The 27,348-nt window shown below is 34.6% G+C and overlaps 3 protein-coding genes across 15 annotated transcripts in view; 1 reads left to right on the top strand and 2 right to left on the bottom strand.

Moving 5' to 3' along the window:
* LOC129794978 (liprin-beta-1) overlaps positions 1–25,053 on the top strand; it is a 43,312-nt gene extending 18,259 nt beyond the window's left edge. For 4 of the 13 annotated variants that reach the window (XM_055835947.1, XM_055835946.1, XM_055835941.1 and 1 more), the window contains 8 exons: positions 13,676–13,852; positions 16,330–16,632; positions 18,253–18,412; positions 19,994–20,748; positions 20,818–21,111; positions 21,200–21,337; positions 23,251–23,687; positions 24,237–25,053. In XM_055835947.1, the coding sequence (XP_055691922.1) occupies positions 13,676–13,852; positions 16,330–16,632; positions 18,253–18,412; positions 19,994–20,748; positions 20,818–21,111; positions 21,200–21,337; positions 23,251–23,355 (1,932 nt within the window). In that variant the 3' untranslated portion in view covers positions 23,356–23,687; positions 24,237–25,053. Of the gene's footprint in view, positions 1–1,645; positions 1,706–3,502; positions 4,068–8,683; positions 9,305–10,111; positions 10,720–13,675; positions 13,901–16,329; positions 16,633–18,252; positions 18,557–19,993; positions 20,749–20,817; positions 21,112–21,199; positions 21,338–23,250; positions 23,688–24,236 lie in introns of those variants that run through there. The other 9 variants (XM_055835944.1, XM_055835940.1, XM_055835943.1 and 6 more) reach the window with 6 other exon arrangements.
* LOC129795035 (probable asparagine--tRNA ligase, mitochondrial) overlaps positions 1–27,348 on the bottom strand; it is a 1,173,171-nt gene that overhangs the window by 3,098 nt on the left and 1,142,725 nt on the right. The window lies entirely within an intron of this gene.
* LOC129795002 (sodium-dependent nutrient amino acid transporter 1-like) overlaps positions 1–27,348 on the bottom strand; it is an 899,230-nt gene that overhangs the window by 3,098 nt on the left and 868,784 nt on the right. The window lies entirely within an intron of this gene.

The raw sequence follows: 27,348 nt of genomic DNA, 5'->3' as shown, positions 1-27,348 counted from the left end.
GGACACGAAAAAATTATTATTATTTGAAAACATTTTTTTTATTCAAAAGACATTATACAAAAACCTTGGAACTTCCAAGTGCTTCGGTCAAATGAGTTCTAATGAGTTTTTCTCTAAGAATTAGGGTATAAAAGCTCATAATATAGGTGCAAGATCGGTCACCTCACCTACCCTTTTTGTGGGCGAAGGTTAAAAGCCTTACTAAGACCAATCCTAAACAATTTAGGTCAAGCTTTAAAAACTTATGCCTAGATTTAAGAACTTGGCCTAGCAAAAAAGAATCTAAATCCTAGTTTGAGAAGTCTTTATATGGAATTTGTAGTGTGATTCACACAGTGTCTAATATATTCTCTTTTTTTGTAAACTCTACTGCACCTTATATGAATCAATTTAGTATTTCAACTCAATATAAAAAGTTTAATTGGAGTACAAAGTGGGCGGAATGGGTAACCTATTAGCTGACTTGACTAAAAGCTCCATATTCCGGTATTTTTATGAACAAGAGGACGCTGACATTATCCATATTTTGTGTCTGATATATCTCTGTATGAGTCAATCGTGCTAGTATGGCATGAGAGTAAGCTTGGGTACTATACTAATCCACCTGGATTTAGAAGAAAAATTGTTCTTAAGTAATATTTCACGCGGTTTTCCCTCTATATACCCGCACATAAATACATGATAGATATACCAGAACTTGTGCTATATATAGAGAAAAGGGCTCCACCAACCACACAATGTAATGTAATTTGCTTTATTTTTATAATCTGCCCTTTTATTACACTGTCGCGCACATTTGTCTTTCATCAGTTACAAATTTCATGTTATATTTTTCCGCACGGGGAGAGATAGAGTGAAAATGTCGTAATTTCTTGGCTTTCCTTCCGATTGCGCGTTCCACGAAAAAAAAAGAAAATAGGGTGCGGAGAAGAAGAATGCGATATTTTTCCTCATTGTATGCGAGGTGCAGAGAAAGGAAGAAAATAATGAATCTTCCAATCGCGTGCTTGAAAAGGGTTTCATGTCGACAGATTTATTTTGGGGTCTGTATAGGCATTTTCCCTTATGGTGTTTGTTTTAAGTGGGAAAATGCAAATCTAACATGGTGCTGGTGATGTATTTTTGTCTCTCTGTGCAATTTTAAAGCAGCAAAAAATCTCTCTTTTGGAGTTCGATGCTCCGCGGATTTTTTATGGAAATCGATCATTATGCTACATGGGCATATATTAGGGGGTTTTCGTGAAAAATAAAACTGTTTTTCTGAATTTTCTTTGTGATGTTGTATATTTGAGCCAAATAAAATAAATAAGAAAAAAAAAGAAATACAAAAAGTGTGGTAAAAAAGTGGGTGGAAAAGTGTCTGAGGAATTTTTGCCTTTTTGATATGCTCTAAGACTCCTCCGCATAAACTCACAAGTTTCTAACGAAAAGTTGCTCAAGACATGGGTTTAGATAGAGTGAGAGAGAGAGAGAGAGATGGTGAGGTTGTAGATGAAAATCACGGAATGAGGGGAGCTGGTAATTTAATTGATATTCTCGTCTCTGGCGGAGTCTGTATAAGAAACCATATGTTTACATGAACCATCAGCTTCGGCGGCATCTCAACAGATCGACCAACTCGAGTCACGATCAAGAACATCAGTTCAACTTCGGCTGCCGGAATGAAAATCCGGGAAAAGGCTGTGTGGCTCTCTCCATGTGCTGTGTGAAGTTTTCTTTTTGCTTTTAATTCCTTTAATATTCCGTTTATCATTACGAAAATCCAATTATTCCATTTAAAATGCGTCCACTAGTGAAACGTTGAAATAAATGATGGAGTTCCATTTTTTTTTAAATCTACGAAATAACAAATTTTGGGCGGTTTGAAATGGGAAGAGAAAAATCCCACCAATCGATCATTTGGTGTTTCTGCTGCTCATTTTTACTTCAATGAAATGCATTTTCACAAATTAACACATGTTTCAATTACATTGCGTTTGGAAAGATAATCTCTCGTTTATTCAATAAATTTATGCGTGGAAAATAAATGGCGTTAATGTGATTTGCTTATGAGATTAGATTTATAAGGTGATCCAGAAATTTCAATGTTATAAAATAATTTAAATGATTATTTTTCATATTATAAAGTAATAGCCGACAGAATTGAAGCTTAAGCCGTGATTTTATGTTTCTGCATAAAGTATAGGGTTATATGGGAAAAAACGGCTAAGTTGGTAGCCTAAAATTGGAAATTCAAGTTTAATAAAAACTTTAGAAAAAATGATAATTTTTAAAATGAGACCCCTTTTAAAAGAATAAATTCCACTTTAGAAAATTAAAATTATTTATATCAATTTTATGCACTCAAAGTCAATGAAGTAAAAAAAATTCGTGAAAATCACCATTCTTTGCTTAAAAATTAAAAGGTTCTCCTAAATGGTTGAAATCCTCTCTTAAGACGTACTTGTTCGATCTTTAAAATCTATTTTAACTTTAACCCTTGGAATGCGGAGCGGGGTCGTTGAACGACCCCAGCGCTATATTTCGTGTTATATCTCCATAAATATAAAAGATACCATTCCCATCTTTTGGAAATAAGTTCTTTGGTTATCTGAGGAGGTTGTGTAAAAATTTCAGCTCAATCCGACTACCACAAGAAAAGTTATTAAGGAAAATGTAAAAGAAGGGAATTCAAAAATTGATGTAACGGCCATGCTGCGGAAAATTTTTTAGAATGAAGTTAGTCACATCATAAATCATATGGTTGAAGGGGGTTGAAGGGTTGTGTTTACTTTTTCACTTTACCTTCTCAGTGTCAGAATTATCGCGAATAAGTGACATAAACAACATAAAACATAATTAGAAGCATATAAATGTGCAAAACAATAAAGAATATTCGAGAAATATTGCCATTTATCACGGTGCGGGAAGTGAGGGGAATGTGGGGAAATAGTGAAAAAAATAGTGGTTGCGGTCAACTTCGTGGCAAATTTCTCACGAAGAAAGCGTGAAAAATGAGTGAAAAATGTTTTTCCCTAATATCTTCTTCTGCGTGTTTCCGGGTGGCGAATTTGTGATGCAAGGGGCAAGAGGACTATATAAGGAATCTATAGGCACTAACCCGACAACTCCAGGTTGTATAGTTTTGGAGAAAATTGGCCTTCTTTTTGGGGTCGTTCAACGACCCCACCTTCGCATTCTACGTAACTACCAAGGCCTCCGCATTCCAAAGGTTAATTGTTTATCCTAATTTTCATTTTACATTTTGTGTAATATTTCCTTATTTCAAAAGCCCTAAAATAGGATATCTAAAAGTAAAGATCTATCTTTCTGAGGGCATTTTCCTCAAATGTCAAATCCAACAAAGAACTTTATCTCCCACGGGGGAAAGGAACTCCATGCAATCTTATTTCATTTCGTTCTGCTAGTGGAGTCGTTTTTGTTGAAAATAAAATATATCTGACACTGCAATCACCCACATTTTATAGAAAAATTGTGTGACGACATTATTTTTTTTGCACAGTGCGCAGAAAACTCAAGAGTAGACCACTTGAACTCAAGTAGCGATGGGGATTTTTTTAATGAGATTCCTCATTTTGGTGTTTAAATAACCATTGAATTGTGCATGCGGCGATATTTGTGAGGCTTATGCAGTGAAAAAAGAAACGTAAATAGAGTTTAAATTGAGAAAAATCTCTGCAGAAGTCTTTAAAACTATAAAATGCGTGAATTACCGCGACAAAAGGGAAAAGCCAGTGAATTGGTGGCTGATGGGAATCGTCAAAAGCCCCCGTTGAGGCTTGTGGCAACTGGACGGAGTTTTTCCGGTAGTCCCCAGAGGCAACCTCATCCTGAGGGGAGAAGGGTCGGAAATGGTGAGAGAGAGGAGAGAGCCGGAAGCAGTGTGTCAACAGAGGGAAATGCCACGGATTCGGAAGAGGAGGAGAGAAATTGTTCCACCGAAGTGACGGACTCAACATCATCGGACTCCTCATCTGATTCAGAGGAGCAACGACAACCGCTAGAACCCATTTCCGAGGAAGCTGCCTCAGCAAGAAAACGTACAGATGATGAGGAGAATGGTGGAGGTATAACTTAATGTGTCTAACTACACAATATTGATTCTCGCTTTGACATACTCTTGAAGAAAAATCTCAATTTTTCCTAGACTTTAGGATTTTTTTTTGCAAATTGATAAATTATTGCAAAAAGGCAAAAAAATGGTTTTAACTGCTTTTCTTGATAATTTTGAAGGCAAAAAAAAAACATTATCCACCACGTGTGTATGCCCATATTCCAATATGTTTCAATTGAGTGGAACATGAGGTATTTTTATCCAATATTGGAACACTGCCAACATAATAGGGAGGCATATACACCAAAGAGGCAAAAAATAATAATCAGGAAGAGTAAATGGGAGTCAAAACAATTTTTATGGACTTGTGGAAAAGAAAATTTCTGGAAATTCAATTCGTATTTGGCATGTCCACCTGAATCAATTCCAAAAGCATTTTGTGGTATAAACTTGTAGGTATAGAGAGTAAATTCTTAAATACAACATGATATATAGATAGGATATTTATAGAATCACATTGTATACACGATGTTCATACCTATTTGAAAATATGCCGGGAGAAAATGCATTTTTGTGATACTTACGTACATTCTGGTAGACATATTTTCAGCAAGATGATAAAATAAACATTTTCTATGTTCTAAAAGAGAATTTTCTAGTATTCCCCAGGGCTACAATTCCTTAATGTTCCTGTATTTAATAATATATTTGATTAAGAATTTTCTTAAAATGAAAAAAAAAATGGATTGGTAAGCTGACCAAGCTTACCTGAGCTATATAGTTTAAAACTGGCGGACCTAACAATTCGGGAATGAATTTAGTTTCATATCTGGTTGTCTCCTAATCAAAATTAAAACTTTTCCGTTGACTGGAAGTCACTATCTATTATCGTTCTATCGGAATTTGCCGTTAAACACTTAAGGACTGTAAGGTCCTAACCATAGCCTAACAGAGATAAGTCCAATAGATTTTATTCTATGGCAATTTTAAGATTAGAATTGGTAGCAAGTACCAGTTTTGTCCTTCAAGTGTTAAATTAATGATTTAATGTCAAGTAAAATGTCAACAAACAACTGTCAAATTAGCAAACGTCACGTAGAATTTGCAAAATGTTGTTTTGACTTGGTAAAAGGGACCAGCAAAATCCCACTGTATGATTATTTGATGCATTTTCCTTGTAAAACCCTCAAGGATGTCAGTGTCCTCTTCAGATTTATTGAACACAGGTGCAATCACACATATACTATTCTATGTCGTTCAGTACAAAACTTATGAGTCAACCCACTAACAAACGAGCGTGGTTCCATCAGTACCATAACACTTAGACCCGCCTAGATGCTTTCATTGACACCATGTGAGTGCATCTAAAATTAAAATTCCTTCATGAAACAGCAAAATGCGGATTCTTTAATCTGGAATTTAGAATGTTGCTCATAATTTTTAACGTTTCTCCTCCCACAAAATACATTGCAATGTCCCCTCCGTAAATTCCAGCTAAAAACTTCTTAGACTTTTTCTCCACATAAGAAATCAATTCGCTATTATTAGTTTTGAAACTCCTCAGTGGGGGAGACCAGAGATACCATAAAAAGAAATCAACTGCAGTCAATTGAGGGAAGAAATAAGTTGAATTGAGTGAAAAATTGTGTTCAACATTGAGAAAAACATTTTGTTGTGTGGGGGAAGAGATGTTTCTAAAACTTTTTTTTACCGACAAATTACATGATGGAGTATTTTATATTCTTCACGCTCGTTTCAACATCAATTGCTGGTGTGCACTTTTCTCTGCAAAAACTGCTAAATTTTTGGGAGGGTGAAGCAAAAAAAATTGTAGATTGTGGAAATGCTACGAGCTGGAAAACTTTCCCATCATAGGTACGACATGCTCCACAAAAAAAAGAAAACTCTAAATTATCACTGCGGTGCTTTTAGTTAACTTTGATGACAAATTTTTACAGGGAAAATTAACTTTTTGTAACAATTAATGAAAGATTAATTTAGTTTATTATTGTTACAAATTAAATTAATATTAAATAATTTTACGCAATTAGTGTTTAATTGCTGCATTAAGTTAATATCCAACAGTATTGCTCTCCATAACTTTATTCTCCCTAAATTGTGCAATAACTCATCTCTTTCAAATGCCAAATTATCATCCAATGAAAATAGATAGTGTGCTAAAGATTTCAGCAAAATGGGGAAGAAATAAATTTTCACTCAATTGAATGGAAGCACATCATGGATGTAATAAATTTATTGTTGTTTCCTACAGCAAAAGAGAAAAATGATAAACCCCTTTTGCACTTTGCGAATCAATAAGAAATCACTCATTCTTCTAACAACAACGATGGTGCTGGGATGGAGGTCTTTTGTGTGTAGGTAGAGTGTTTATGCTCCTGAAGGACTGAAGTTTATCTTATCCAATCAATATTGTGATAGAAAGCACAAGGGTTGTAGGAGGGGGGGGGTATGCAATTTTCTCCGTGAATTGAGAAGAATAAAATTCAAATTCTATCCATATGCAAAATAATTCTCTTTCATAAAATAGCGCAGAATCCGTTTATTAGACGAAGAGGATGGAGGTTAAATAGCTTTAAAACATAAATTTTGTACATTACTATGGTGTAGAAAATCCATATTGAAACTTAGAGCTTGCACTACTATATTAATTTTGCTGGTTTTCTATAGAAGAAGTAGGAGAGGGCTTTCGAGACACAAAACGTGAGGGCGGATTTAAAGAACAGACCTTTGAAGCCGTTAACCGAAGAGTAGCAATAAGAGCCAGTTACTGTTACTACGATTTCATGAAATCCTACAAATATCTAAATCATTGAAAGTTCGAAAAATGGTCGCAAGGGGCGCTGATACTGACATTTGAAAAAATCTCGTATTTTCAAAGTTCTAAGAGCTAAATCTTCCGTTCAGCTTAAACAATTTTGCTCAAATTAGTGTCAAATTAAAGATTTTGCAGAGGTCTACAATTTTCTAAAACATCAGAAACCTCTAAAACTATTCCTTGAGGACAAAAAGTGCAAAAAACTGTTTTTGTAAAACTAAAAGTCGTTTTGTATCCTAGAGGTGACATGTGAAAATTATTGAAATATACATCAAATTAGAGTTTATTTTGTCAAGAGCTTACCAAAACTAGGCAAGAAACTTCTGTAGATCTGGTAGAACCAAAAATAATATAATAGCTGAATTTTAGGAAAAAAAACTCAATTTTGCGTCTTCTAATAAAGCTCATAAATAAAATTACAACTATAAACAAACTTCTACACGTTATGGGATACCAACTCTTATAACTGGACGGATTATGATTGATTTTCTAGATGTACGGTGTTGGTAAATAGTTTATGTATGACACTAACCTTCAATATAGCGTGGAAATAAAGAATGAATTAATTGCGTCCAGCTTTGCCCAACTCTCCCTCAATCCCACAGATACCTCCTCAGTATGCGTACCTTTAATTGAGTATGGTAGAAAGAAATGATTAGGTATCGCCTCTAAACTCTGCCCAATTCTCTCCACAATCCCTCAGATACTTCCGTGAATCTCGTACCTTGAAATACAGCACAGGTAAAAATAATTAGCCTCCGGGGAGATGGATCAGAAAAATTTCCACGTGATGGCCTTGTGCTGAATCTTTTCCTTCGCCACGAGGTTCCACGTTGATCTGCCTTTTTCCTCTTGATTCCTCTAAAACACACTTCTTGGATACTTCTAACGTAAATTCCCTCACACTTCAATACTTTATCAATCAATAAATAACACTTTGATAATTGGGAAACTCAAACTTTTATTTTTTCTCAAAATTTTCAAAAAGAACTTTATTTTAATTGTGGACTGTATAATGGTTGGTGAATAAGTGACGGAGGAAGAAAAATTCGGTTATTCCGAGAGACCCGGATGTGAAGGGGAATGCTGTAGTGGGGGAAACCACCATGATGTCCCAACGGCGTTGGGACAAATGCCCCACTAACCAATGCGGTTCGGAGTTTCCACGCTCATATCCAACAGTTTAAAAAATTTTATTGGTTCTGTACTCGAACCTGGGATCTCTAGGTTAACAATTGAGTGCTCTATCCATTACCCTACTAAGCTTTCATACATTTTGCATATCACATTAAAATTCACAAAGTAATATTTAGAGATTTTCTGGTTTATTTGCTCATGGGAAAATCATGAGGAGGGTATATAATTCTATATATTTACATATAGGAAAATTGCCTTAAGGAAAATTTAGTTGCATTTCCTGCCAACACACTCTCGGGCTAATTTGGGCATAAATTAAATTTAAAGTTCCATGAACCACCCTTTTGAGAATGTTGTGAGTAAATAATTCCCTCAAAGTGTGTCTGATGTGGCTTAGTTGATGCTCTTGTGAGACACAAATCTCGGATTGTCTCTCTTATGTGTGGAAAGTCTTGTGTAAGTGTTAAGGAGGAGGAATATAGAAAATCTCTGTTCATCAAATGTATGTGTGGTGTGTGTCGTTGTGAAGAAAATTCAAAATGAGTGACGCCTTTTGGTGGGATTTAATATTAGAATAGGCCGTGTGTTAGACACAATAAAAATAATTTTGTATGAACCGCTTTTCCCCAACCATGACGAAGTTTTCTCGTTAATCTCGTGGTGACTGTCTCACTGTTGGTGTTCTTTTCGTCTCTCCTTTGCTGTGTCGTCTTTTTTAAAAATTTTATTTTTGTGTGCAGCCAAATGTAATTCATTTCTGGGCTGTTGAAGAAGTTTCCACAAGAAGAAAATTAAAATTTTGGATAATTTTGTAGCTAAAATTTGTTGCGTGTGTGCAATTTGTTGGTAGAGATAAGGAGATATGAGTGATTGTGAGGTGAAATCGGGGAAATGCAGTGAAGAGGAGATTTCGAGTGATGATACGGAATTTATGGACCTACCCCTGCCACCAGTACCCACAAAAGCCACAGAAATTCACAATGTGGACGTTCATCCTTCCGTGGCGGCATATTTAATGTCCCGGATGGATTATTTTGATTTACGCCATGTTGATTCGGGTGATGAGGTGCACTCAATCTCCGAGGATGATGATACACCACCACCACCATCAGGAAAGTCCTTCGAAGGCACCACACCGAGGCAAGAAAGTTCAATTTGGTTTACATCGGATGAAGAAACAGCACCGTATGTGGACAAATCACCCCTCCTTGGTTGCTCTGAGGCATCATCCCTTGAGATTTTGGAGAATTTCAGGGGAACACGGCAGTCATCGTGTGGTAAAAGAAAAAACTACACACATAATACATTTTCACACACTTTGCGGAAGTTGGGGAATTTCCGGTGAAATAGAGCAACATCTGCTTTCCTAAATCACCCACAACACGCATAAGTTTTATGACTTTACCACCCAGATTATATGAAGAATTTATCAGTTGAACTTATTTTAAAATGTTCAACTGTTTGAAACATTTTCTTCTTAAACTTTCGAAGGATTAATTCAAAAGGCAACTTGTTGGGAAACTTTAAGAGAAAAAGCTTTCAAAGTTACATGGAAAATTCTAAATTCTCTGAAATGTTGCTTCTTTTTCATTAACTTGTCTGCTTTTAATAAAAAAAATCATTTTATATGAAAATTTTCATACAAGCTGTAAGCCAATCTTGCCTCATTTCAGCTTCTCTCTTGTGTGAGATTTTTTCTCGGAGAAAATTGTAGTTTTTACGACTTTTCATGAAAAAAAAGAGAAATGATTCACAATGCTAAATTAATTTATTCAAAAAACTCCAAAATGTTTGTGAGAGAAATTTCCCAAGAGATTTTCTTCTATAATATAGTGTGTTAAAGCGAGAATTCTCCTGTGAACAGGATGTATATGTTTGTTTGGAAAACTTATGAAATAAAATAATATTTGAATTTGGCGCGCACTCGCAGTGGTGAATTCGAGTGGTGAAAATAGAGAATGTGGGGAAAAAGAAATAATTTGGCGGCAAACATGACAGATCGGATTTGTTGAATTGAGGGAATTTCTCGAATAATGTGTGCAGGGAAATGATTCTCCATGAGATTTAATTGAACCTTCCTCTAGATGACTCCACGTGCTGCGATGAAGACTTTACGTGGGTACGTTCGGAAAATATTTCTGAAGAACCTCAATCACTACCGGTGACCTCAACGACGATACCACCCTCAAATGTACCCAGTGGGAAGCCACCTAGGCCAGCTGGGAGTCTCGATCGCCGGCGACAGTTGACGACAAATCGCCAGGAGAGGGATAGTAAGAGTCGTAGTGCCCATTCGCTGATAAAAGATAAATCATTGGGGAATGAGCAGAAGGAGAAACATGCGGAAAAGCATTTGCCGAGAACTTCTTCATTTGAGGGAGCAACCGAAGGTGCCTATCCAGCACATCGAAGGGAATCACCGGGGTTTTGGGAACCTCCACCGCCATCTTATCCATACCATTGGGAAACACCTCCGCATCCCTTTTGGCCATCGTGCCATGCAAGTCGGGAGGAATTGCGTTTTATGGAGATGCACAGACGCCATCAGGATCAGCTTTATCGCTATGGTAGCAGTGGGGCACTCAATTCATCGCATCCCGACATGTATGGATGCTGCCAGCAACGCTATCATCCACCCCCACCACCACCATGCTGCTCCTGCGAGAGATTAAGTCACTGGAATCTCAATCAGGTCTCACAAAACGAGTGAATTGTTTTCAACTTGCAAAACTAACTACCCTATGCAAAGAACCTATACCAATCTCATTCATATAGTTGCATGACAAAATATATTTGCAAATGACCACGTTTGTTTGAGAATTTCAGTTTGATCACTAATACATCCAAGTTAATACAAAATGCGTGGATTTTCTTTATAGTTTTGATAAAAAATGTGAATTTAATGTTAGGGGAGAGCGGGGTTAAAAAAGTCACTTAAGGGTTTAGAAAAAGCTCAAAATATCATATTTCCCAAACAGATAAAGCGAAATGTATAACTCATTTCTTTAGGAAATTTACTGCCCTACAACTCTTTCTCAGATCATTTTGTTCTATCTAGCTAGGAAATATGATATTTTAGGCTTTTTCTAAACCCTTTAGTGACTTTATTAGCCCCGCCCTCCCCTAATATTTTCTAACTTTTTTTTGAAAAAAAAAAGTAATCTTAAAGGTTTGTGTTTAAGTGCTATAAAACTGACAAACAGCGCCCTTACCTGCCGTAAATTGTGGTAAATTTAGGAAGCTTATACATACACTGTAAAACACATTTTTTCACATTATTTCATGTAATGTTTCAGCGCGCATTTTTTAACTTCCTGAGCCATCCTGGCCAGGTTTGTGATCACAGTGAAGCTCATAGGACGTGCATCTACGTTTAGCATTCTTAATTTCCATTTATAGAAAAAGTAAGTAGTCAATTCAATGAACAAAAAAAAGAGTAAACAATTGGAATATTTGTTGATTTCAAAACGACTTTATCATTACTCCTCATCTTCAGCGAAAATGTCCATTTCCGAGAGAATGCGTGACTTTTCTGAAAAATAAATAAGGAATAAAAAAAACTTTCACTCATTGAAATTGCAAACGAGCTGATCACCTACCTGTACGTATAAGAGACAACTGGTTCACTTGATTCATAATCACGCGACGACTTTCGAACAGTTTCTTCAGCTCTTTAATACAGATCTTATGTTTGTACCTAAACCTTCTCGCATGATCCCTCTACATATCAGAAGCCGTCTGAAAGTCAATGACAAAAAAAACTTTTCACTCTTAAAAAATTAAAAGAATAAAAAAGATTTTTGCCAGAATGGGCCTAATTCAGCGACCAAGAAACCCTTGAAATCTTTGAATTTTGTACTGAAATTTCAAGATTTCAAGCGAATTTCAAGGGTTTCTTGGTCGCTGAAAAAGGCCCAATATGTTCCAAAAAAATTTACCCGGATTTTGCGGATTTTGCAATGCCGGCCATTTCAGGGCTGAGGCGTAGAGCCTACCCCTCTGTGGTCGAGACTCCCCGCGGGAGCTGCCGTGAATGAGTTCCTGTATCTGTTGCTTCAATGAACTATCTCTCACTTCCGCAATTGGATTGGGTGGTTTAGGCTGTTGTTTCTGACAAGATTCTTCCTCAAGCAATTTCCGCAGCATCGCAACTTCCTTCTCGGCATTCTTTATTTCCTGCTCCTTAAGCATCCTCCTGAGAGCATCATTTTCTGTTTCGAAGATCTCGACCTTCTTGCACAAATGTTGGCGGTTTTCCTCAGCCGCCATCTTTTCTTCAGGTTGTTTTAAATCTCTAAATTCTCCTTGGGCGTTCACTTTCCTTCTCTCCTCAATCAATTTCTTCAATGTTTCCTTCTCAGTCTCAAGGCTTTGTAGCTTATTTTCGCCGTTCATTTATTTTTTTACAAAATACCCATTTACTTCTTCTTTACAACAACGCGACTGCAAGAACTTGATGAACTTGAAAATATTCACCACACTAAAGTTTTGACAAATTAATTTTTTGACAAATTGATTTTTTGACAAGTTGAGTTGTTGACAAGTTAAAAAATTTCAACAAAAAAAACTTCATGCTCAAAAATATCATCAGAAGCTTATGCACATCCCATGAGCTTCACTGTGATCAAAAACCTGACCAGGATGGCTCAGGAAGTCAAAAAATGCGCTCCGAAACATTAATTAAAATATTTTAACAAACCATTTTTTTCAGTGTATCTGGGAAGAAAAGTGTACAAACTTCAAGTTGCTCCATTCTCAATTAGCTATAAAATGTTAAACTTTTGAAATTCACAGCCGCAAGGGCTTACGTAAGATGAAGGTGCTTTTTGTTAATTTTATAGCAATTGAGGCTGACCAATGAACATTATAGCTATTGTAGGTCGACCTATTAAAATTCACAACCTCGAGGTATATCCTCAAAAGCGCTCTCATGATTGGTGTTAAACGCCAATCTTGGTGATTTTTAGAAGTTTTAATTTTTTATAGTAACGACTATAAAATATTGAGACTTCCTGAAATTATGCCCATAATTCTGTAGAAAATCTTTTTTTTGTAATTTTGAATAGATTTTACAACTTACTACAAGATTTGGTTTTATTCTTGGAAAATGTTTTTAAAATTCTATAGTTCATTCACGTTTTATACATAGTTGTGAATTTTGAACGTTTAATATTTTATAGATGTTGAGGGATGATTTTTTAAGTCTGTTATTAATTGCTATAAAATTAACAATAAACGGCCATATTTTGCTGAATTCTGAAAATTCAGCACTTTATAGTTATTGGAGGCTAATCTTTATCAATTTTTATAGCATGTGGTATGTGTCTGGACTATATTTTTTTTGCTATAACAGATATTTTCAAATAATTTTGTTACAAAGGTTACGAAAAAGACAATTGGAAACGTTTTTTTTTAAACAGAGTTTAGCAGGATAATATTTTTGAATGAAAATTCTTTAATCTAGAATGAATAATCTCACTGCTCTGATTATATCAATATTGATTATTCGTGGCTTAATTAACGCCTCTGACCAATCAAAAAAACACTTGACACTGGCATTCCGTGTTGTGGGAGTCACTAACTGATTTGCAAACAAACAAACAAATATTTTATTGATTTTTTTTTTATTTCAAACAATATATTTCTAGCGTCAGGACATCGATGAACGCCTTCGGAGGCTACAGAGTGATAAGGAATCCCTGGCGCTACAGGTGCAAGTGCTATCGGAGCAAGTAGCTGCGCAAAATGAGAAGATTAGCGACCTAGAGAGGATGCTCACGGAGAAAACACAACTTCTCAGCAATGCCGATGATCTCCTGCACCGAGTAAGCGTATTTGCCACAATGGTTGGCGTGCAGATTGACAAACAAAAAGTACTGCCGTTTTTTTCTAATGAAAATCCTTTCACGAGATTCAAAAAAAAAAATAAACTCATTCGCACACGATTTTCCTTTTTGAATCGTCTGCACGAAATTGCACGTGATTTACTTATGTGTTTAGAATGGGAAAGAGATTTGTTTTTAAAAATAAGGCAAATTATTTAATTAGTAATGGATAAGAAACAATCCAGTTGTTGACATAGAAATGATTAAGTGGACGTACTTTAAATTCCTCGGGGAAATGAATAAAAACTCAACAATCCTGCATGGGAAGTATAAAATATATTTTCTGAATATGACTTCTACTCTTCTACTAGTAAGAGTAAAAAGTTAATACCAGGAGAGAGAGAGAAAAAAAAAACATTTCATTGATGCATTAAAAAATGGAGTACTCTTGTGTTTGTCACAGCATGAATGAGATGAAGAGAAGGAATTTAATTTTCATTCTTCTAATGAATATGGAACTAACATTACCATTTTGTGCGCTTTGCATGCTTATCTTGCCACCACTGCTGTGTGTTATATACCTTTTCTCGCATGGGAAAAATTTCCATCTTTTTTTCTTTCTTTCTGTTTTACAAATCTAATGAGAAATTTGTGGAAGAAAAAAAAATTCTATTTGTTCAGAATTTGAAATTTTACATGGGGTGTAATGTTTAATTGAAAGCACCTTAAAAGGCCCAAGATGGAGTATAATAAAAGGAGCTAAAAAACATGTTTTAAAGTGTTTTGCAGAGTAGAGAAATTTTCTCTTTGCTTTACGTATTAAGGGTGAAAATCAGTATTAAATCCGACTAAAGTTTCATAAGTCAAGATTAAAAGATTTCTCAAAGCAAGCTTTAGTTTGTTAAAGAAAGAACTAAGCTTCCTAAGTTAGGCCTAAAATTCTTAGACCAAATTTAGAATAAGGAATTTAAAGATTTTTTTACCCAGGCTCTAGTTTGTTAATAAGTCTTTTGAGCTAGGCACAAGTTTATTTTTAAGTCAGATCTAAAAGTTCTTTAAGCTAGGCTTAAGTTCTTTGAGCTATACATCTAACTTTTTCAAGTTAAGCCTAAGTTTTAAAATCTAGGTCCAATTTTGTTAAGCTAGACCTCAGTTTCGCAAGCTACTAGGCCTAAGTTTTTTTTTTAACTAGTCTAAGTTTCTTAGGCCAGGCTTAAGTTTTTTGATTGACATTTAACTTTCTTAAGCTAGGCCTAACTTATTTAATTTAGGTCTGTTTTTCTTAAGTTAGGCCTCAGATTTTCAAGCTAAGCCTAAGTTTTTTAGGCCAGGATTTGGTTACTTTAATTAGACTTAACATAGAAATCTTGTCCGTGTAAACTCAATAATATGATCTTTAAACTTAAAAAGCTTTTCTTTAAACCCTTAAAAGCTTACTTTAAAAGCCTAATAACCTTAAAAGGCTGACCTTAAAAAACTTAACATGGGCCTAAAACAAATAAGTCGGGCTTAAACAACTGATTAGGCCGGAATCAGTAGTAAATTTCACCACCTTGAATATTTTTCAGGTTCTTCTAGTTTATTGCGAAAATTAAGAAAATAACAAAAAGAAAATCATAAAAAATTATGGCTAAATTTTTAATATAATTTAGCATAAGTATACGTATTGAAATATGCAAAACATTCACCTTTAAAGCACTCTTAAAAAAATTTCCGTGAGTTAATAAAGTTCTCTCCATGAAAATTGAGCCAAAAATTATTTTAACAAATTTTCCACAAGAATTACTCCATCTCAAATTATCCCGATGAAGCTAATTACAAGGAAACGAAGTGCTAATGATTTTTCAGTTGGAGGTGATTCTTCCCTAGAAGAGATTCTTGCGTTACATTGCCATCCATGCCTTCCGGATAATTCAATTAATCGCCTTGACAATGACACTAATTTCGATGGAAATTGCTCATTTATATATCTTAGCTCATAAACATTTTTTATGGGGATCTTCTCATTGGTTCGTTATTTCTCTATTATTGTAATTTTTACAGTAAAGGAGAAGGATTACTAATACAAGTTAGTAGTTAAAGAAAAACTAACTTTTATATCAAACAGATCAAATAACATTCCTTATTGACATTAATCTCCTTTCCACATTAATATTTCATTAAGGGATATCAAAATAAAACAGAGAAAATAATGCAGGTTCATCCCTTTTAAATGTATATTTCCAACCCTTTTGATGCTTTTGCATAAAATAATAATAAAGTTATGCATGCAATTAGTAATGAGTGAAGTGCATTTTCACGTGAATGTTATGTAGTAGAGGGTTAATGCTCAGCTTATATATTTATATATGTGAAATATTCTCTCGTGCATAACTAACTCAATTTATTCGCACATCATCAAGTAAATATATTTGCCAAAAATACTCCAAAATGAGTGATTAAAAAAAAAGTTGAGAAGAAAAATATATTTTGTGCAGGAAATGCTTTCGCGATCATCACTGGAGACACAAAAGCTGGAACTCATGTCTGCCATGAGTGAGCTGAAGCTGCAACAGGCAGCTCTTGAACGAGAAAACCTAGAGTTACGAACGAGTCAGATTAATAACAATTCCATCATGACGAGGAGACCCCCAATGGCACCCAGTCGCGCTATGACCGGCTTCTCGGCCACACCACCGCCGCATGGTGCCTCTGGTGGGGGCTCCCTGACATCAACTCCACTGGGTGGAAGCCACGGGAATCTCCAGCAGCATTCAACATCTACACCCGCCACCCCTAAGGTATGTCTGGCTCCTTGGAGGCTTTCTCTCTCTCTTTACTTACTCTTCTACTTGTTTTTCTTTCATCATGTTAAATAGAAAAAAAAATGAGTCATTTTTGTTTATTTGTTCAGAGCTGTGAATTTTCTTGCTTAAAAAAACACGAAAAAAAGTAATTTGTAAAAGATTTACAAATTATTGAATTTACAACTCACAGGGGCGTAGTCAGGAAGGATATTTGGGTGTTCAAACACATTAAAAATTTAAAGTTCATTTTAAAGAGCAAAATAATCTGTTTAGAGAGTAAAATTAGGAGTGAAAAATCGAAAATTAGAAAAAAGAGTCAAACATTGAGAGGAAAATCTCAAACGTTAGAGAAAAAAAGTTTAACGTTAGAAAGAGAACGTCAATAAGAAGTGATTAACTATTGAATTAAATGGTAAAAAATGTCACACGTTAGAAAAAGAACATCAAACTTTACCAAATGTCAAACTTTGTCAAACGTTAAACGATAGAAAAAGAACGTCAAATGTCAAAATGAAACGACAAACCTTTAAAGGGAACCCTTAATGTAAGCGTTAAAAAAAAGAAACGTCAAACGTTGGAAATAAACATAAAAATAAACGAATGAACTTTTAATCAATCAATATAATAAACTTTAATAAACATATAGAAGAAATAATGCTGGAAAGATGCAAGAAGAGATAGAAAAGATGCTAGAAATGATACGTTAAACGTTACAATCAGAACACCAGAAAAAAATATTAAACGTTAGAATAAACATCAAGCGTTAGAAATTTTCACTAGGTAATTTTAAAAAATGTAAGTCGTTAAAAACGTAAGGAAATACGCGACGGGTTTATAATAATTGTTATTTCTTTTTATTCTATTGTTTGACGTTCTTTTTCTAACAATTGACGATTGTTCTAACATTAGAAGTTATTCTAAATGTTTAATTTCTCTATCTAGGGTTAAATGTTTCCTTCCAAAATGTTTGACACTTGTTTTCAGACGTTTGGAGACTTTTTTCTAACCCTATAATTAGAAAAGAAATGTCAAACGTTAGAAACGTCAAACGTTAGAGAAATCTAAAAAGTTGTCAAAAGCAACTAATTCAAAAGCAATAGCCATTAAAAGTAGTTTAGTTATCTCGATTTTCATAAATTCAAATATTTTTAACGTTCTTAAAGCTAAAAATAAATTCCCTAAAACACCCCCATTGAATAGATTTCTGAGTACGTCCCTGACAACTTAAACATTCGCACAGTTGGAACAGGACACTTTCTTAGAAGGAAAATTTCTTCACAGCATGAATGTCCATTTGGGCGAATTTGTCTATATGTATTGAAGATGAGCTTTAGAAGATAATTAAGTTCTGTGTAGAAGTAAATTTATTTATACTTCAGTCTTCATTTTCTGTAATTAAATTCCATGGAAAGGGCAGGACTTGTTCTCCAAAGATTCTTGGCAAGAGAAAAAGAGAGAGAGAGAGACCAATCAAAAGACAAATTAATCCATTAGCCTGTATACTGTAGATGGAAGATGATTGAATTATAGGGAGATTTTCCGTATCTCAGTGAGAGATCTTGTGCAATGTGTGTGTGTTGTGAAGCTTTTTCATTGGATTTTGTACCTTTGCAGACACCACCAGCTTCATTTAGGCGCCAGGTGGACGTTGTGCACTACAATAGTTTACCGAGACAGAGTTTCCCCACGACAATTGCTGCGGGTCAGGAGAATCATCAAGGTGGCAGCGGGACAACGGACACGAATGCCAATCCGAAGCGCAACGTTGCATTTGGTAAAGATTATAAAATAGCCAATCCAACAACAGCATCAACACCGGCAATTGGCAATATCTATCACCATCAGCTGGTACTCTTTCAGCCTTCATCCCAGTTGAAGGGGTTTCAGAGCAAAAGAGGGTTTTCGGTGCCAAATTTAGGTTTTATTTCACTCTCTCTCTTCCATCTGTTAACTTATAATCAAGAAAAAAAAGAAGAAATTTTCATTCAAAAAAAAAAAAAAAAAAAACTCAGAAACATCCACTAATTACATTTTCTTTCACGCTTTTTTCAACTTCTTCGTTTTTGCTCACTAAATTAACGATATTATCGCTCATGTGGCACTATCTTTTCATACTCAAAATTCAATCATTCTCAATGTCCGTGTTTTCTTACATAGAAAAATGTTCTTAACCCCTTGTCTGTACAGAACGTTTTTTTTCTTCATTTGGGATTGTTTTATTCCCATTTTGCGCAAAAGAAATAAAAAAAATAACGCCAATTAACCAGCTGAAAGCATGAGTCGATGTTGTTTCAATCATTTTTTCTTTAAATTTATTTATTTAAAACAACTTTGCATTAAAGTCTCAACCAATTTCAGCTTTAAACTTCTTGTTGAAATGTCTAAAAATAAGAAGAACTTGGAGGTTCTTTCTGATTGGTTGACAAAACTGGAAATGAATTTTGATTGGCTAATTATCACGTGAAACATTTTTTTTCTTCTGGTTGAGCTTTGATGCAAAGTTAATTTGAATACATAGTTGTTTTTATGCATAAATTGGAAGAATTAAAAACATTTCACAGAAAATGGGGTGGATTCTGATTTAAATCTTTTCTTTTTTCTTATTTTCTTACAATTTGTCAGTTATAAGATTTTTGGTATTTTGGGAAAAATCTTATAAGATTTTGACATTTTATTTCTTTCTTTAACCCTTGGAGGCCTTTGATGGCCACCATGGCCAATTCGACTTTTTCCAATAGCCACAAAACTAAAAAAATCTGTTGAACATTTCGTGATATATTTATAAAGAAATCTGAGAAAAATATTTTCTTTCTGAAAGAAAATTAAGGTTAAAGTTTTGAGATTAGAAACCTCGATTCCCAAAGGGTTTAATCGGGGTTATCAAGGTAAATCACTTTTCCAGGGCATGAATTCTCCAAGAGTGAAAAACTCCCGTGATAAACTCCTGAAGGCTTTAGCGCTTTAAATGAAACGTGAAAACCGTGAAAATCTTCCGGGAGTTTATCGCGGATGCATTATTTTTCTTAGAGGATCAAGCTCACGTGAAGTTTTCCTAATTTTTTCTCTGCAAAAAGCCTTCAGGAGTTTATCACGAGAGTTTTTCACTCTTAGAGAATACAGCCCCAGGCTCTTTAAGGATTTTTCAGGCTATTTTATGGAACAACTAATTCTTTGTTTTCCTTTAATGGAACGACAAAAGATTGATTTGAAAATACCATCTGTCAAAATCTTTTAAGTTCTTAAAAAAGAAAAAGATTTTTATCAGAATCGATCCCATAATATTTAAAAATCTTCCACAAGTATTCCCCTCAAGGAAAACTTCTTGATATTTTTTTTTTACTGTTTTGCAAATTAGCTGAAACAGAGAAAGTGATTGAGGATAATCACGAACTCTCACGAAGCTTTACACCTCAACCATCCCCATCGCCCAGTGCTAAGGCCAAAAGTAGCTTCCGGAGTATTTTTGGGAAGATACGTCGTAGTAATTCGGGCACGTTGGAGGATCTGCCAGCACACGATGGTGGTGGTGATTTCAAGCGTGGTGGCTTTCGGAGTACAGCTGGTGCACGTTTGGGATGGAGTGGTGTACCCCAGGGGCGTCCTGAGCGTCCCATTGAGGAATGGGATGTGGATAGTGTGTGTACGTGGTTGGAGACATTGGGTTTGGGTGCGCACGAGGAGGATGCACGTCGGTGGCTAAAGCACGGTGGGGTGGAACTCATCAAGGCATCCCCCGTGGATGTGGAAAAGGAATTAGGATTGAAGAATCCGCTGCATCGCAAAAAGATTGTCCTGGCACTGGCTGAGATGGCGGGAAAGGAGAATGATGAATTATTCCAGAATGCCGGAAAGCTGGATTGTGCATGGATTTTGCGTTGGCTCGACGATGTGGGTTTACCGCAGCACAAAGATACCTTCTCGGCGGCACGTCTCGATGGGAGGATGTTGCACAAGTTGACAATGGAAGATCTCGCTACGCTCCATGTCACATCCAGCCTCCATGCGGCGAGCTTGAGACGAGGGATTCAGGTGCTTCGGGACAATAATTTCTCCCCAGATTGCCTCATTAGGCGTTCAGGTGGGGATGAGGGGGCAAAAGAAGGAAATCAGGTGAATTTTTCATTGATTTTTTGCTTTAAAAAAATCTTTCAAACATTTATTTTTGCTTCCTTACATTAGGTGATGCTCTGGACAGCACATCGGGTGATGGAGTGGCTCCGTGTTGTGGATTTGGCAGAATATGCGCCCAATTTACGGGGGGCTGGCGTACATGGGGCCCTCATGATGCTCGAACCGCGCTTCAATGCAGAACTTCTGGCTGATTTGCTAAGCATTCCGCCCAGCAAGACACTCCTCCGGCGGCATTTGGCCACGCACTTCAAGGAGCTCCTCGGGCGCGACGTGATTCAGAGCAAACGTGATGCCGAGAACGTACTTGGTTTCACACCACTTACGCTCACGGCAAAGATTAAGGTGAGTTTCCCACTCAAAGGGGTCTAAAGAATTTTTTTTTAAAATGAGGAAATTAATTTGTATTTAAATGTTTCAAATACTTTCTTAGACACCGAAAAAGTCGCAGTTCTCGCTAAAACGCAAAAAGAGCACAAAAGGGGGTGACGAATGGAGCGACTATGTGTGTCCAATGGGTTCCTCAGGTGACACGACAGTTCTCAAGTCTTCTAACCAAACTGCCATTTCTGTAAGTTCTAACACTTTCTAACCCAGCACTAACGCTATCCAGCACCCTTTATCATGATTTTTTTTTAAATTGTTTAAAAAACTTTACACTACCCGTAAAATGTTTCCAAATGACGAAAAATTAGGATTATTTTTCTATTAATTTAGCAGATTTTTAAAAATTAGCCAAACCGTTGTTTTGGCAGTTATTTTAAAAAAATCTTTCTGAACTGACCTTTTTATTTATTTATTTTAAATCTTCAATCCAACTTCTTTCAGCTCAGCTGCTAATGTATTTATTTCAACAAACTTTTGTTGGAAAGAAAAATAATTACTCTTTCGAAATCTAGTAAACTTTTGTAAATTGGACAAGTGGTTTGATTGTTAAAATCCGGTTAAGACCTATCAATGCTGTGTAAGATTTACTCTAATCGATCAACAACTTCTTTAAATGACCGCACGTCTATGAAATATATTCAGAGATATGCAAGAATGAGAATTAATTATAAAAAAGCTTTGACCAATTTTTAACAATCAGTTAGTTTTGGATAAGTAAGGAATGAAGCTTACAAAACTAGTTTAATCATTATAGTCAAGGGGTGTTTATCTGCCGAATATTGTGATTCTTTTGGCGAATAATCTGAATATTAGCGAATAATGACAATATTCCCGAAGATCTGAATATTCTTATTTTCAGCTTGAATTTAGTTCTTCTTCAGATTGAATTTACTATACTTTCTCGGTCAGAATTGACTTTTTTTTAGTACTTTTTAGAATTAAATCTAGTACTTATTCGCCTTTAATTTAGTACTTTTTTTGCTTAAAATTAGTACTTTTCCTATTGAATTTTGAACTTTTTCGGTTAGAATTTACTATATTTTTGGCTAGAATTTAGTACCTATATTTTTTATTAGATTTTAGTACTTTTAATAATTAAATTTACTTTTTAGGATTTAATTTTCAAAAATTACTAAATTCCATTCGAAGCAATAGTAATAAATTCAAGCCGAAAAAGTACTTTTGAGGTCCTTTAATAATTTTAAAGTACTAAATTTTATCCAAAAACATAGTACATAAATTCTTAGCTTAGCTTAGCTGAAAAAGTATACTGAAAAACAATGGGAAAAGGTACTAAATTTAAGCCTAAAAAGTGCTAAACTGAATTTTACTTTTTCGACGAGAATTTAGTATTTTTTTTTAGGTTTTTTCTCCTCCAGTCTCTAGCAATTTAAGACTAAAAAAAATAAAGAAATGTTTGTCTGCTGAATATTTTGATTTCTTTGGCGAATCATCTGAATAATCGGAATATTTTCAGTCAGATAGACAAATCCCTTGATTTTAATAGATTGACGAATAATCAAAGTTGAAGACAATTTAATTTTCTATTTAAAAAATTCAGTATTTTTGGTCGGTCGAAAACTTTTTGCGGGTAGTGTAATTATCTTTTAAAATAGATTTGTCGGTTTATTCTCAAAAAAGTGTTTAATTTTCAAATTATTATCGCGTTTCCTGGAGTTTTCATAGATTTTCATACAAAATTGCATATAGATTCTTTCATGAATTTTCCGTGAAAATTATAGGTGGTGAAGAGGCCTATCATTTTTATGAGCAGACGTCGTAATTTAGAAGCCCTGAGTGTGATTTATTTATTATTTTTTTTATTTAAATTGGCTTGAATTTACTAACGAACGATTTGTTTATTAAAAATATCTCACGATTTTCTAAGCAATTCACGTTGCATTTTGTAATTTAAAAAAGAAAGTTTTTCTTCATGCCATTTTTTGCTTTTCGGTGTGGTTCTTTACTTCCTTTTTATCCTTTTTCTTAAAATGCCTTAAAATAGTTTTAAAAAAACTGATAAAATTTCTTTTCCTCACTGAATGGTGTCTCTTTACAAAAAAATTAAAAAAAACATTGACATTGATGAATGAATAGATGAGGAATCGAACACCTCAGGAAGCCGCAGTCGTGTCCGAGGTTGCCTCTCAGCAGCAAATTAACAATGACTCCCCAACATCCTCGCGCTCTTCGGCGTCCTAGCAGAGAGCCGCGGCGTCGCTGCCCATGTCACCGGCCCGTCCGCCATCAAGTGGGCCATCGGTGGTGGTGCAGCGGAGTGCCTCCTTCAACGCCACGTGCACAGTGCCGATGAAGGTGACGGCACCACCAAAAGTCAAAAGTTCCGCCTCCTTCAGCAATTGCAGCCTCATTGCGCGCGTCACAAAAGGCGGCCAACTCAATACCAACATCGTTACATCCTCCATCCTACGGCTCACCGGTGACACAAAAGCATCACCGCGAACGCAGCCGCCAGCTGTGCCGCCGCATACACCACCCCCGCAGCATTCAACGGACTACAAGAATAGCTTCAGGTACATTCTTATATTTTTTATTTAAGGGAGTCTCTTTTGAGAGCTGGTGAAATTAAATGTTCTTATTTTTCTTGGGGTTTTTCTTAAACTTGGTTTTCTGGTGTTAGTCACATTTAAAGACTTATTTTCCTCAAAAGACAAAGATAAGATAAGAAAATAAAAGAGGAAGCATTAGCGGAGAATGTACCGGAACAGATTTTAGAATTTCGACTCAGAAGTTGAGAAAAATAAATAAGAATATTTGTCTACTTTTCAGAGCTTCTGAATCGAAATTCTAAAATCTGTTCCGGTACATTCTCCGCTAATGCTTCCTCTTTCATTTTCTTTTTATCCCATCAAAATCCATCCAGTAGATCCTGAAAAAAACCTACCTTTGTGTTTTGAGAAAAATCACAAGATAGCGTCGCATCTAAGATTTTTCTTCTAACAAATTAATGTTAGAACTAAAACTTTCCTAAATTTTAGCTCTTGAAGTCTTAAATTTAAAAGATTTTTTACAGAATCAACTGTTTAATTTTTAATTAATAATTTCAACATTTTTCTTTACAGATACGGTAAATGCGTGGATTATTACGTATAATAAATGTCCTTCCTCCAAATGATATGAGTGCTACACCCCCGATCTACATCTCTGCATTGCACTTTGATATAGCAGACAGGATAAGTAAATCAACATAATATATTTTAAAATGTAATAAAAAACACCAAAATAAAATTGACGGCGATACAGGAATTTTTCAATCATTTTAAAGAAAGAAAAAAGTTAAAACTTTTACCGTATTGTTGAAGAAGAAAATGAAGCATTTACCTACATAAATGTAAATTCCTTTTTCTTGTGTACATTTTTTTGTACACAATGAAAGAGGAGAAATGAGTGAATTTTCCGCGTGTGTAAAAGAAAAATATTATTAAACGGTTTCGAGAATTTGAAGAAAAAAAGAAACTGAAAGATTTTAAAAATAAATATCCATTTTGGACCATTCTATAGTGCCAAGAAGAGAAAACTTGTTGATGAAACTTTCTAAACAATGTTGACCACTTTTTTACTAAATAATATTGAAATTCTTGAAAAAATCTTTTTTTTTAAACGACTAAGAAATCATTTTTGTTGTTTAAGACAATTTAAATGTATTTCTATTGAGTGAAAAGGAAAATCCTTAAATAAACAAAAAAGAATTACATCAAATAATATTTATTATCACTGAATCATTGCATTACCTATATTGTAAATAATTCATAGGGAGTTTTTTTTGAACTTAGGATATTATGTAGAAAGGATACATTCACCACTTACTTAATATTATTTTCAAACGGATTCCTTAAAATATTTTTTTCTTTTACCAAAGACAATAAATTCAAAATATGATTTTTTTTCTACAATTTATTCATTCCCCCCGCAATTTGAGTTGAAAATTAACAAATCAGTATCCTGCAGAAGGAGGAAAAATAATTTTTATACTATTAAGAATTTTTTACGTGCAAAAAAAAATAATAAAAAACAATAGAGGAAAAATAATAAGAAAATAAACTTTGTATAATCTAAAACACGATTTTTTTGCCTCATTAAAACAAGTGTACCGTAGTATTTGATAAAAGTTAATCAATTATATTAATTTATTGGCGCAAGAGATATTTACTAAATACGTTTATATTGTAGGTTAAAAAAAAGATTAATTATTATTAAAGAAAAAATAATGTAATAGCATTGGACGAATAAACACGAAAGAAAATAAAAGAAACGTTTTTTTTTCGTTGAAAGATTTTGCTGAAAATTAGGATTCCAAATTCAGTTTTTTTTTTAAATTTAAATGAAAAAGTGATTCTAGGTTATGAACAGGATGTAATACTACTCTCAATAAGTTTCCTGATGAGTAAAAATTTTATATTTTTAAGGTAAGTTTAATTAGTTGCAGTTACTTGCATTTCAGTTGCCTACAAACAGGACGCGAAATAAAGAGTGAAGAAAATAAAAATCAGTTTAAAGAGTTTCTGGGTGAAATTCACTACTCAGACAGACTTAAATTTTCTTAAGCAAAACTTAAGATTTCGAGCATCGAAATTCGTAAAAATCATCAAAAATCAATTTTGCTCGATTTACTTAAGAAATACTTAGTTTCCCTTTAAAAACTTGAGAATCTTAAATTCTTCCTAAGAAATTCCAAGTTTTTTCTAAAGGAATCTTAAGAAAACTTAAGTCTTTCTTAAGGAATCTTAAGTCTGTCTGATAAGTGAATTTCACGCAATGTGATTTGTGCAAAAGGATTCGTTATAATAAAGTTACTAAAAATGGAAATTCTACAACGCTGTGCTAAAGTTATTATTTTTTTTTAGAAATCATTAATATAATAAATAAAACTAAAAGTTTTCGTGAATTATATAAAACACGAATTGAATCCACTCAAATACTTTTTTTGGGAAAAGATTTTGATTTACAAAGAAGGGCATCATTTACTTAACGAGGGCTACATTGTAAAAAAACGGCAAAGTCGGTTCAGATCCCTAACAAAGTTCGTCGACTTTGCCGTTTTTACAATGTAGCCCTCAATAAACTCTTTAATGTCAGGATGATTATAGAAGAGAAGTGTGGTGGCCGCATTTTCACAATTGATCGGCTTTTAATATTCCTACGATATATGGCCACAGGCAGCTTTCAAGTTGTGATAGGGGATTTGGTGAATGTTCACGCATCTACTGTATATGTCGTAACATATCTACGATGTCTCTTAAAGTTGCTGAACTATTTTCTATACTTGTGAAGTATCCAACGGACAATCAACATCAACTGACAGCCACAAAATTTTTGAAGAAATCAAATATAAATGATGTGATAGGACTTATAGATGGGAGTCATATTCTATTCAAGAATCCAGGCGGCTGTAATACGTAACTCTTCTGTAACAGAAAGGGATAGTTCTCAATAAACTTACAGAGTGTTTGTGATGCGGAGAAGAGAAATTGGAACTTTGTAGCCAGATAAAATATATTGCCTACAAGTAATTAATTATATCTTAAAATTAAGTTTCAAATGACTATATTTCCAACAGTGGTTTGAGAAATTTTCAAAAATTCGCTTCATCGATTTTTAAAAAGTTTACCAGTTTTGGAAAAACCCAGTCTTTTCCAAAACTGGTAAACTTTTTTTTAAATTACTTGACCATTTCCGGTGAAATTTATTTTAAGTATTGCAAAACGAAATTCAAATAAGAAGAGGCGATTTCGATTAATTTAGATCCAATAACATCGTAATCGTAGCTCTGTTGCACTTAAAAATATTATGTTTTATGATCGACACCTACAATTTTGACCCAAGCAGAATTTACAATATGGACGAAACCGGAGTAACACAAATCGGTAGAATAACAACTGCAATGGGAAAAACTGCAAAATGTCTTCAAAATTCTATTATGTGTTTGCGATGAGCCTTCCAAAACAAAAAGGAAAGTATGGTTGCCCTAAGTGTGACCAGCGAGAAAGAAAATATGAGGATGTTAGAATGCGAATCTGGCCTTTCTGAAGACGAATGACCAAACTCGGAATCATTTGCAGATTTCGACACCATCTGTAATTTCAGACTTTTGAACGAAGAAAATGAATAAGAAAACACTTTTTTTTTTAAAGATTTCAGAGATTTTTTTTATTACGTTTCATGTTTAATGTTGTA

This window comes from Lutzomyia longipalpis, chromosome 4 (assembly GCF_024334085.1).
Source record: "Lutzomyia longipalpis isolate SR_M1_2022 chromosome 4, ASM2433408v1".
NCBI lineage: Eukaryota > Metazoa > Arthropoda > Insecta > Diptera > Psychodidae > Lutzomyia > Lutzomyia longipalpis.
The sequence above is the reverse complement of the archived record's forward strand: the minus strand, read 5'-3'. Positions and strand labels throughout refer to the sequence as shown.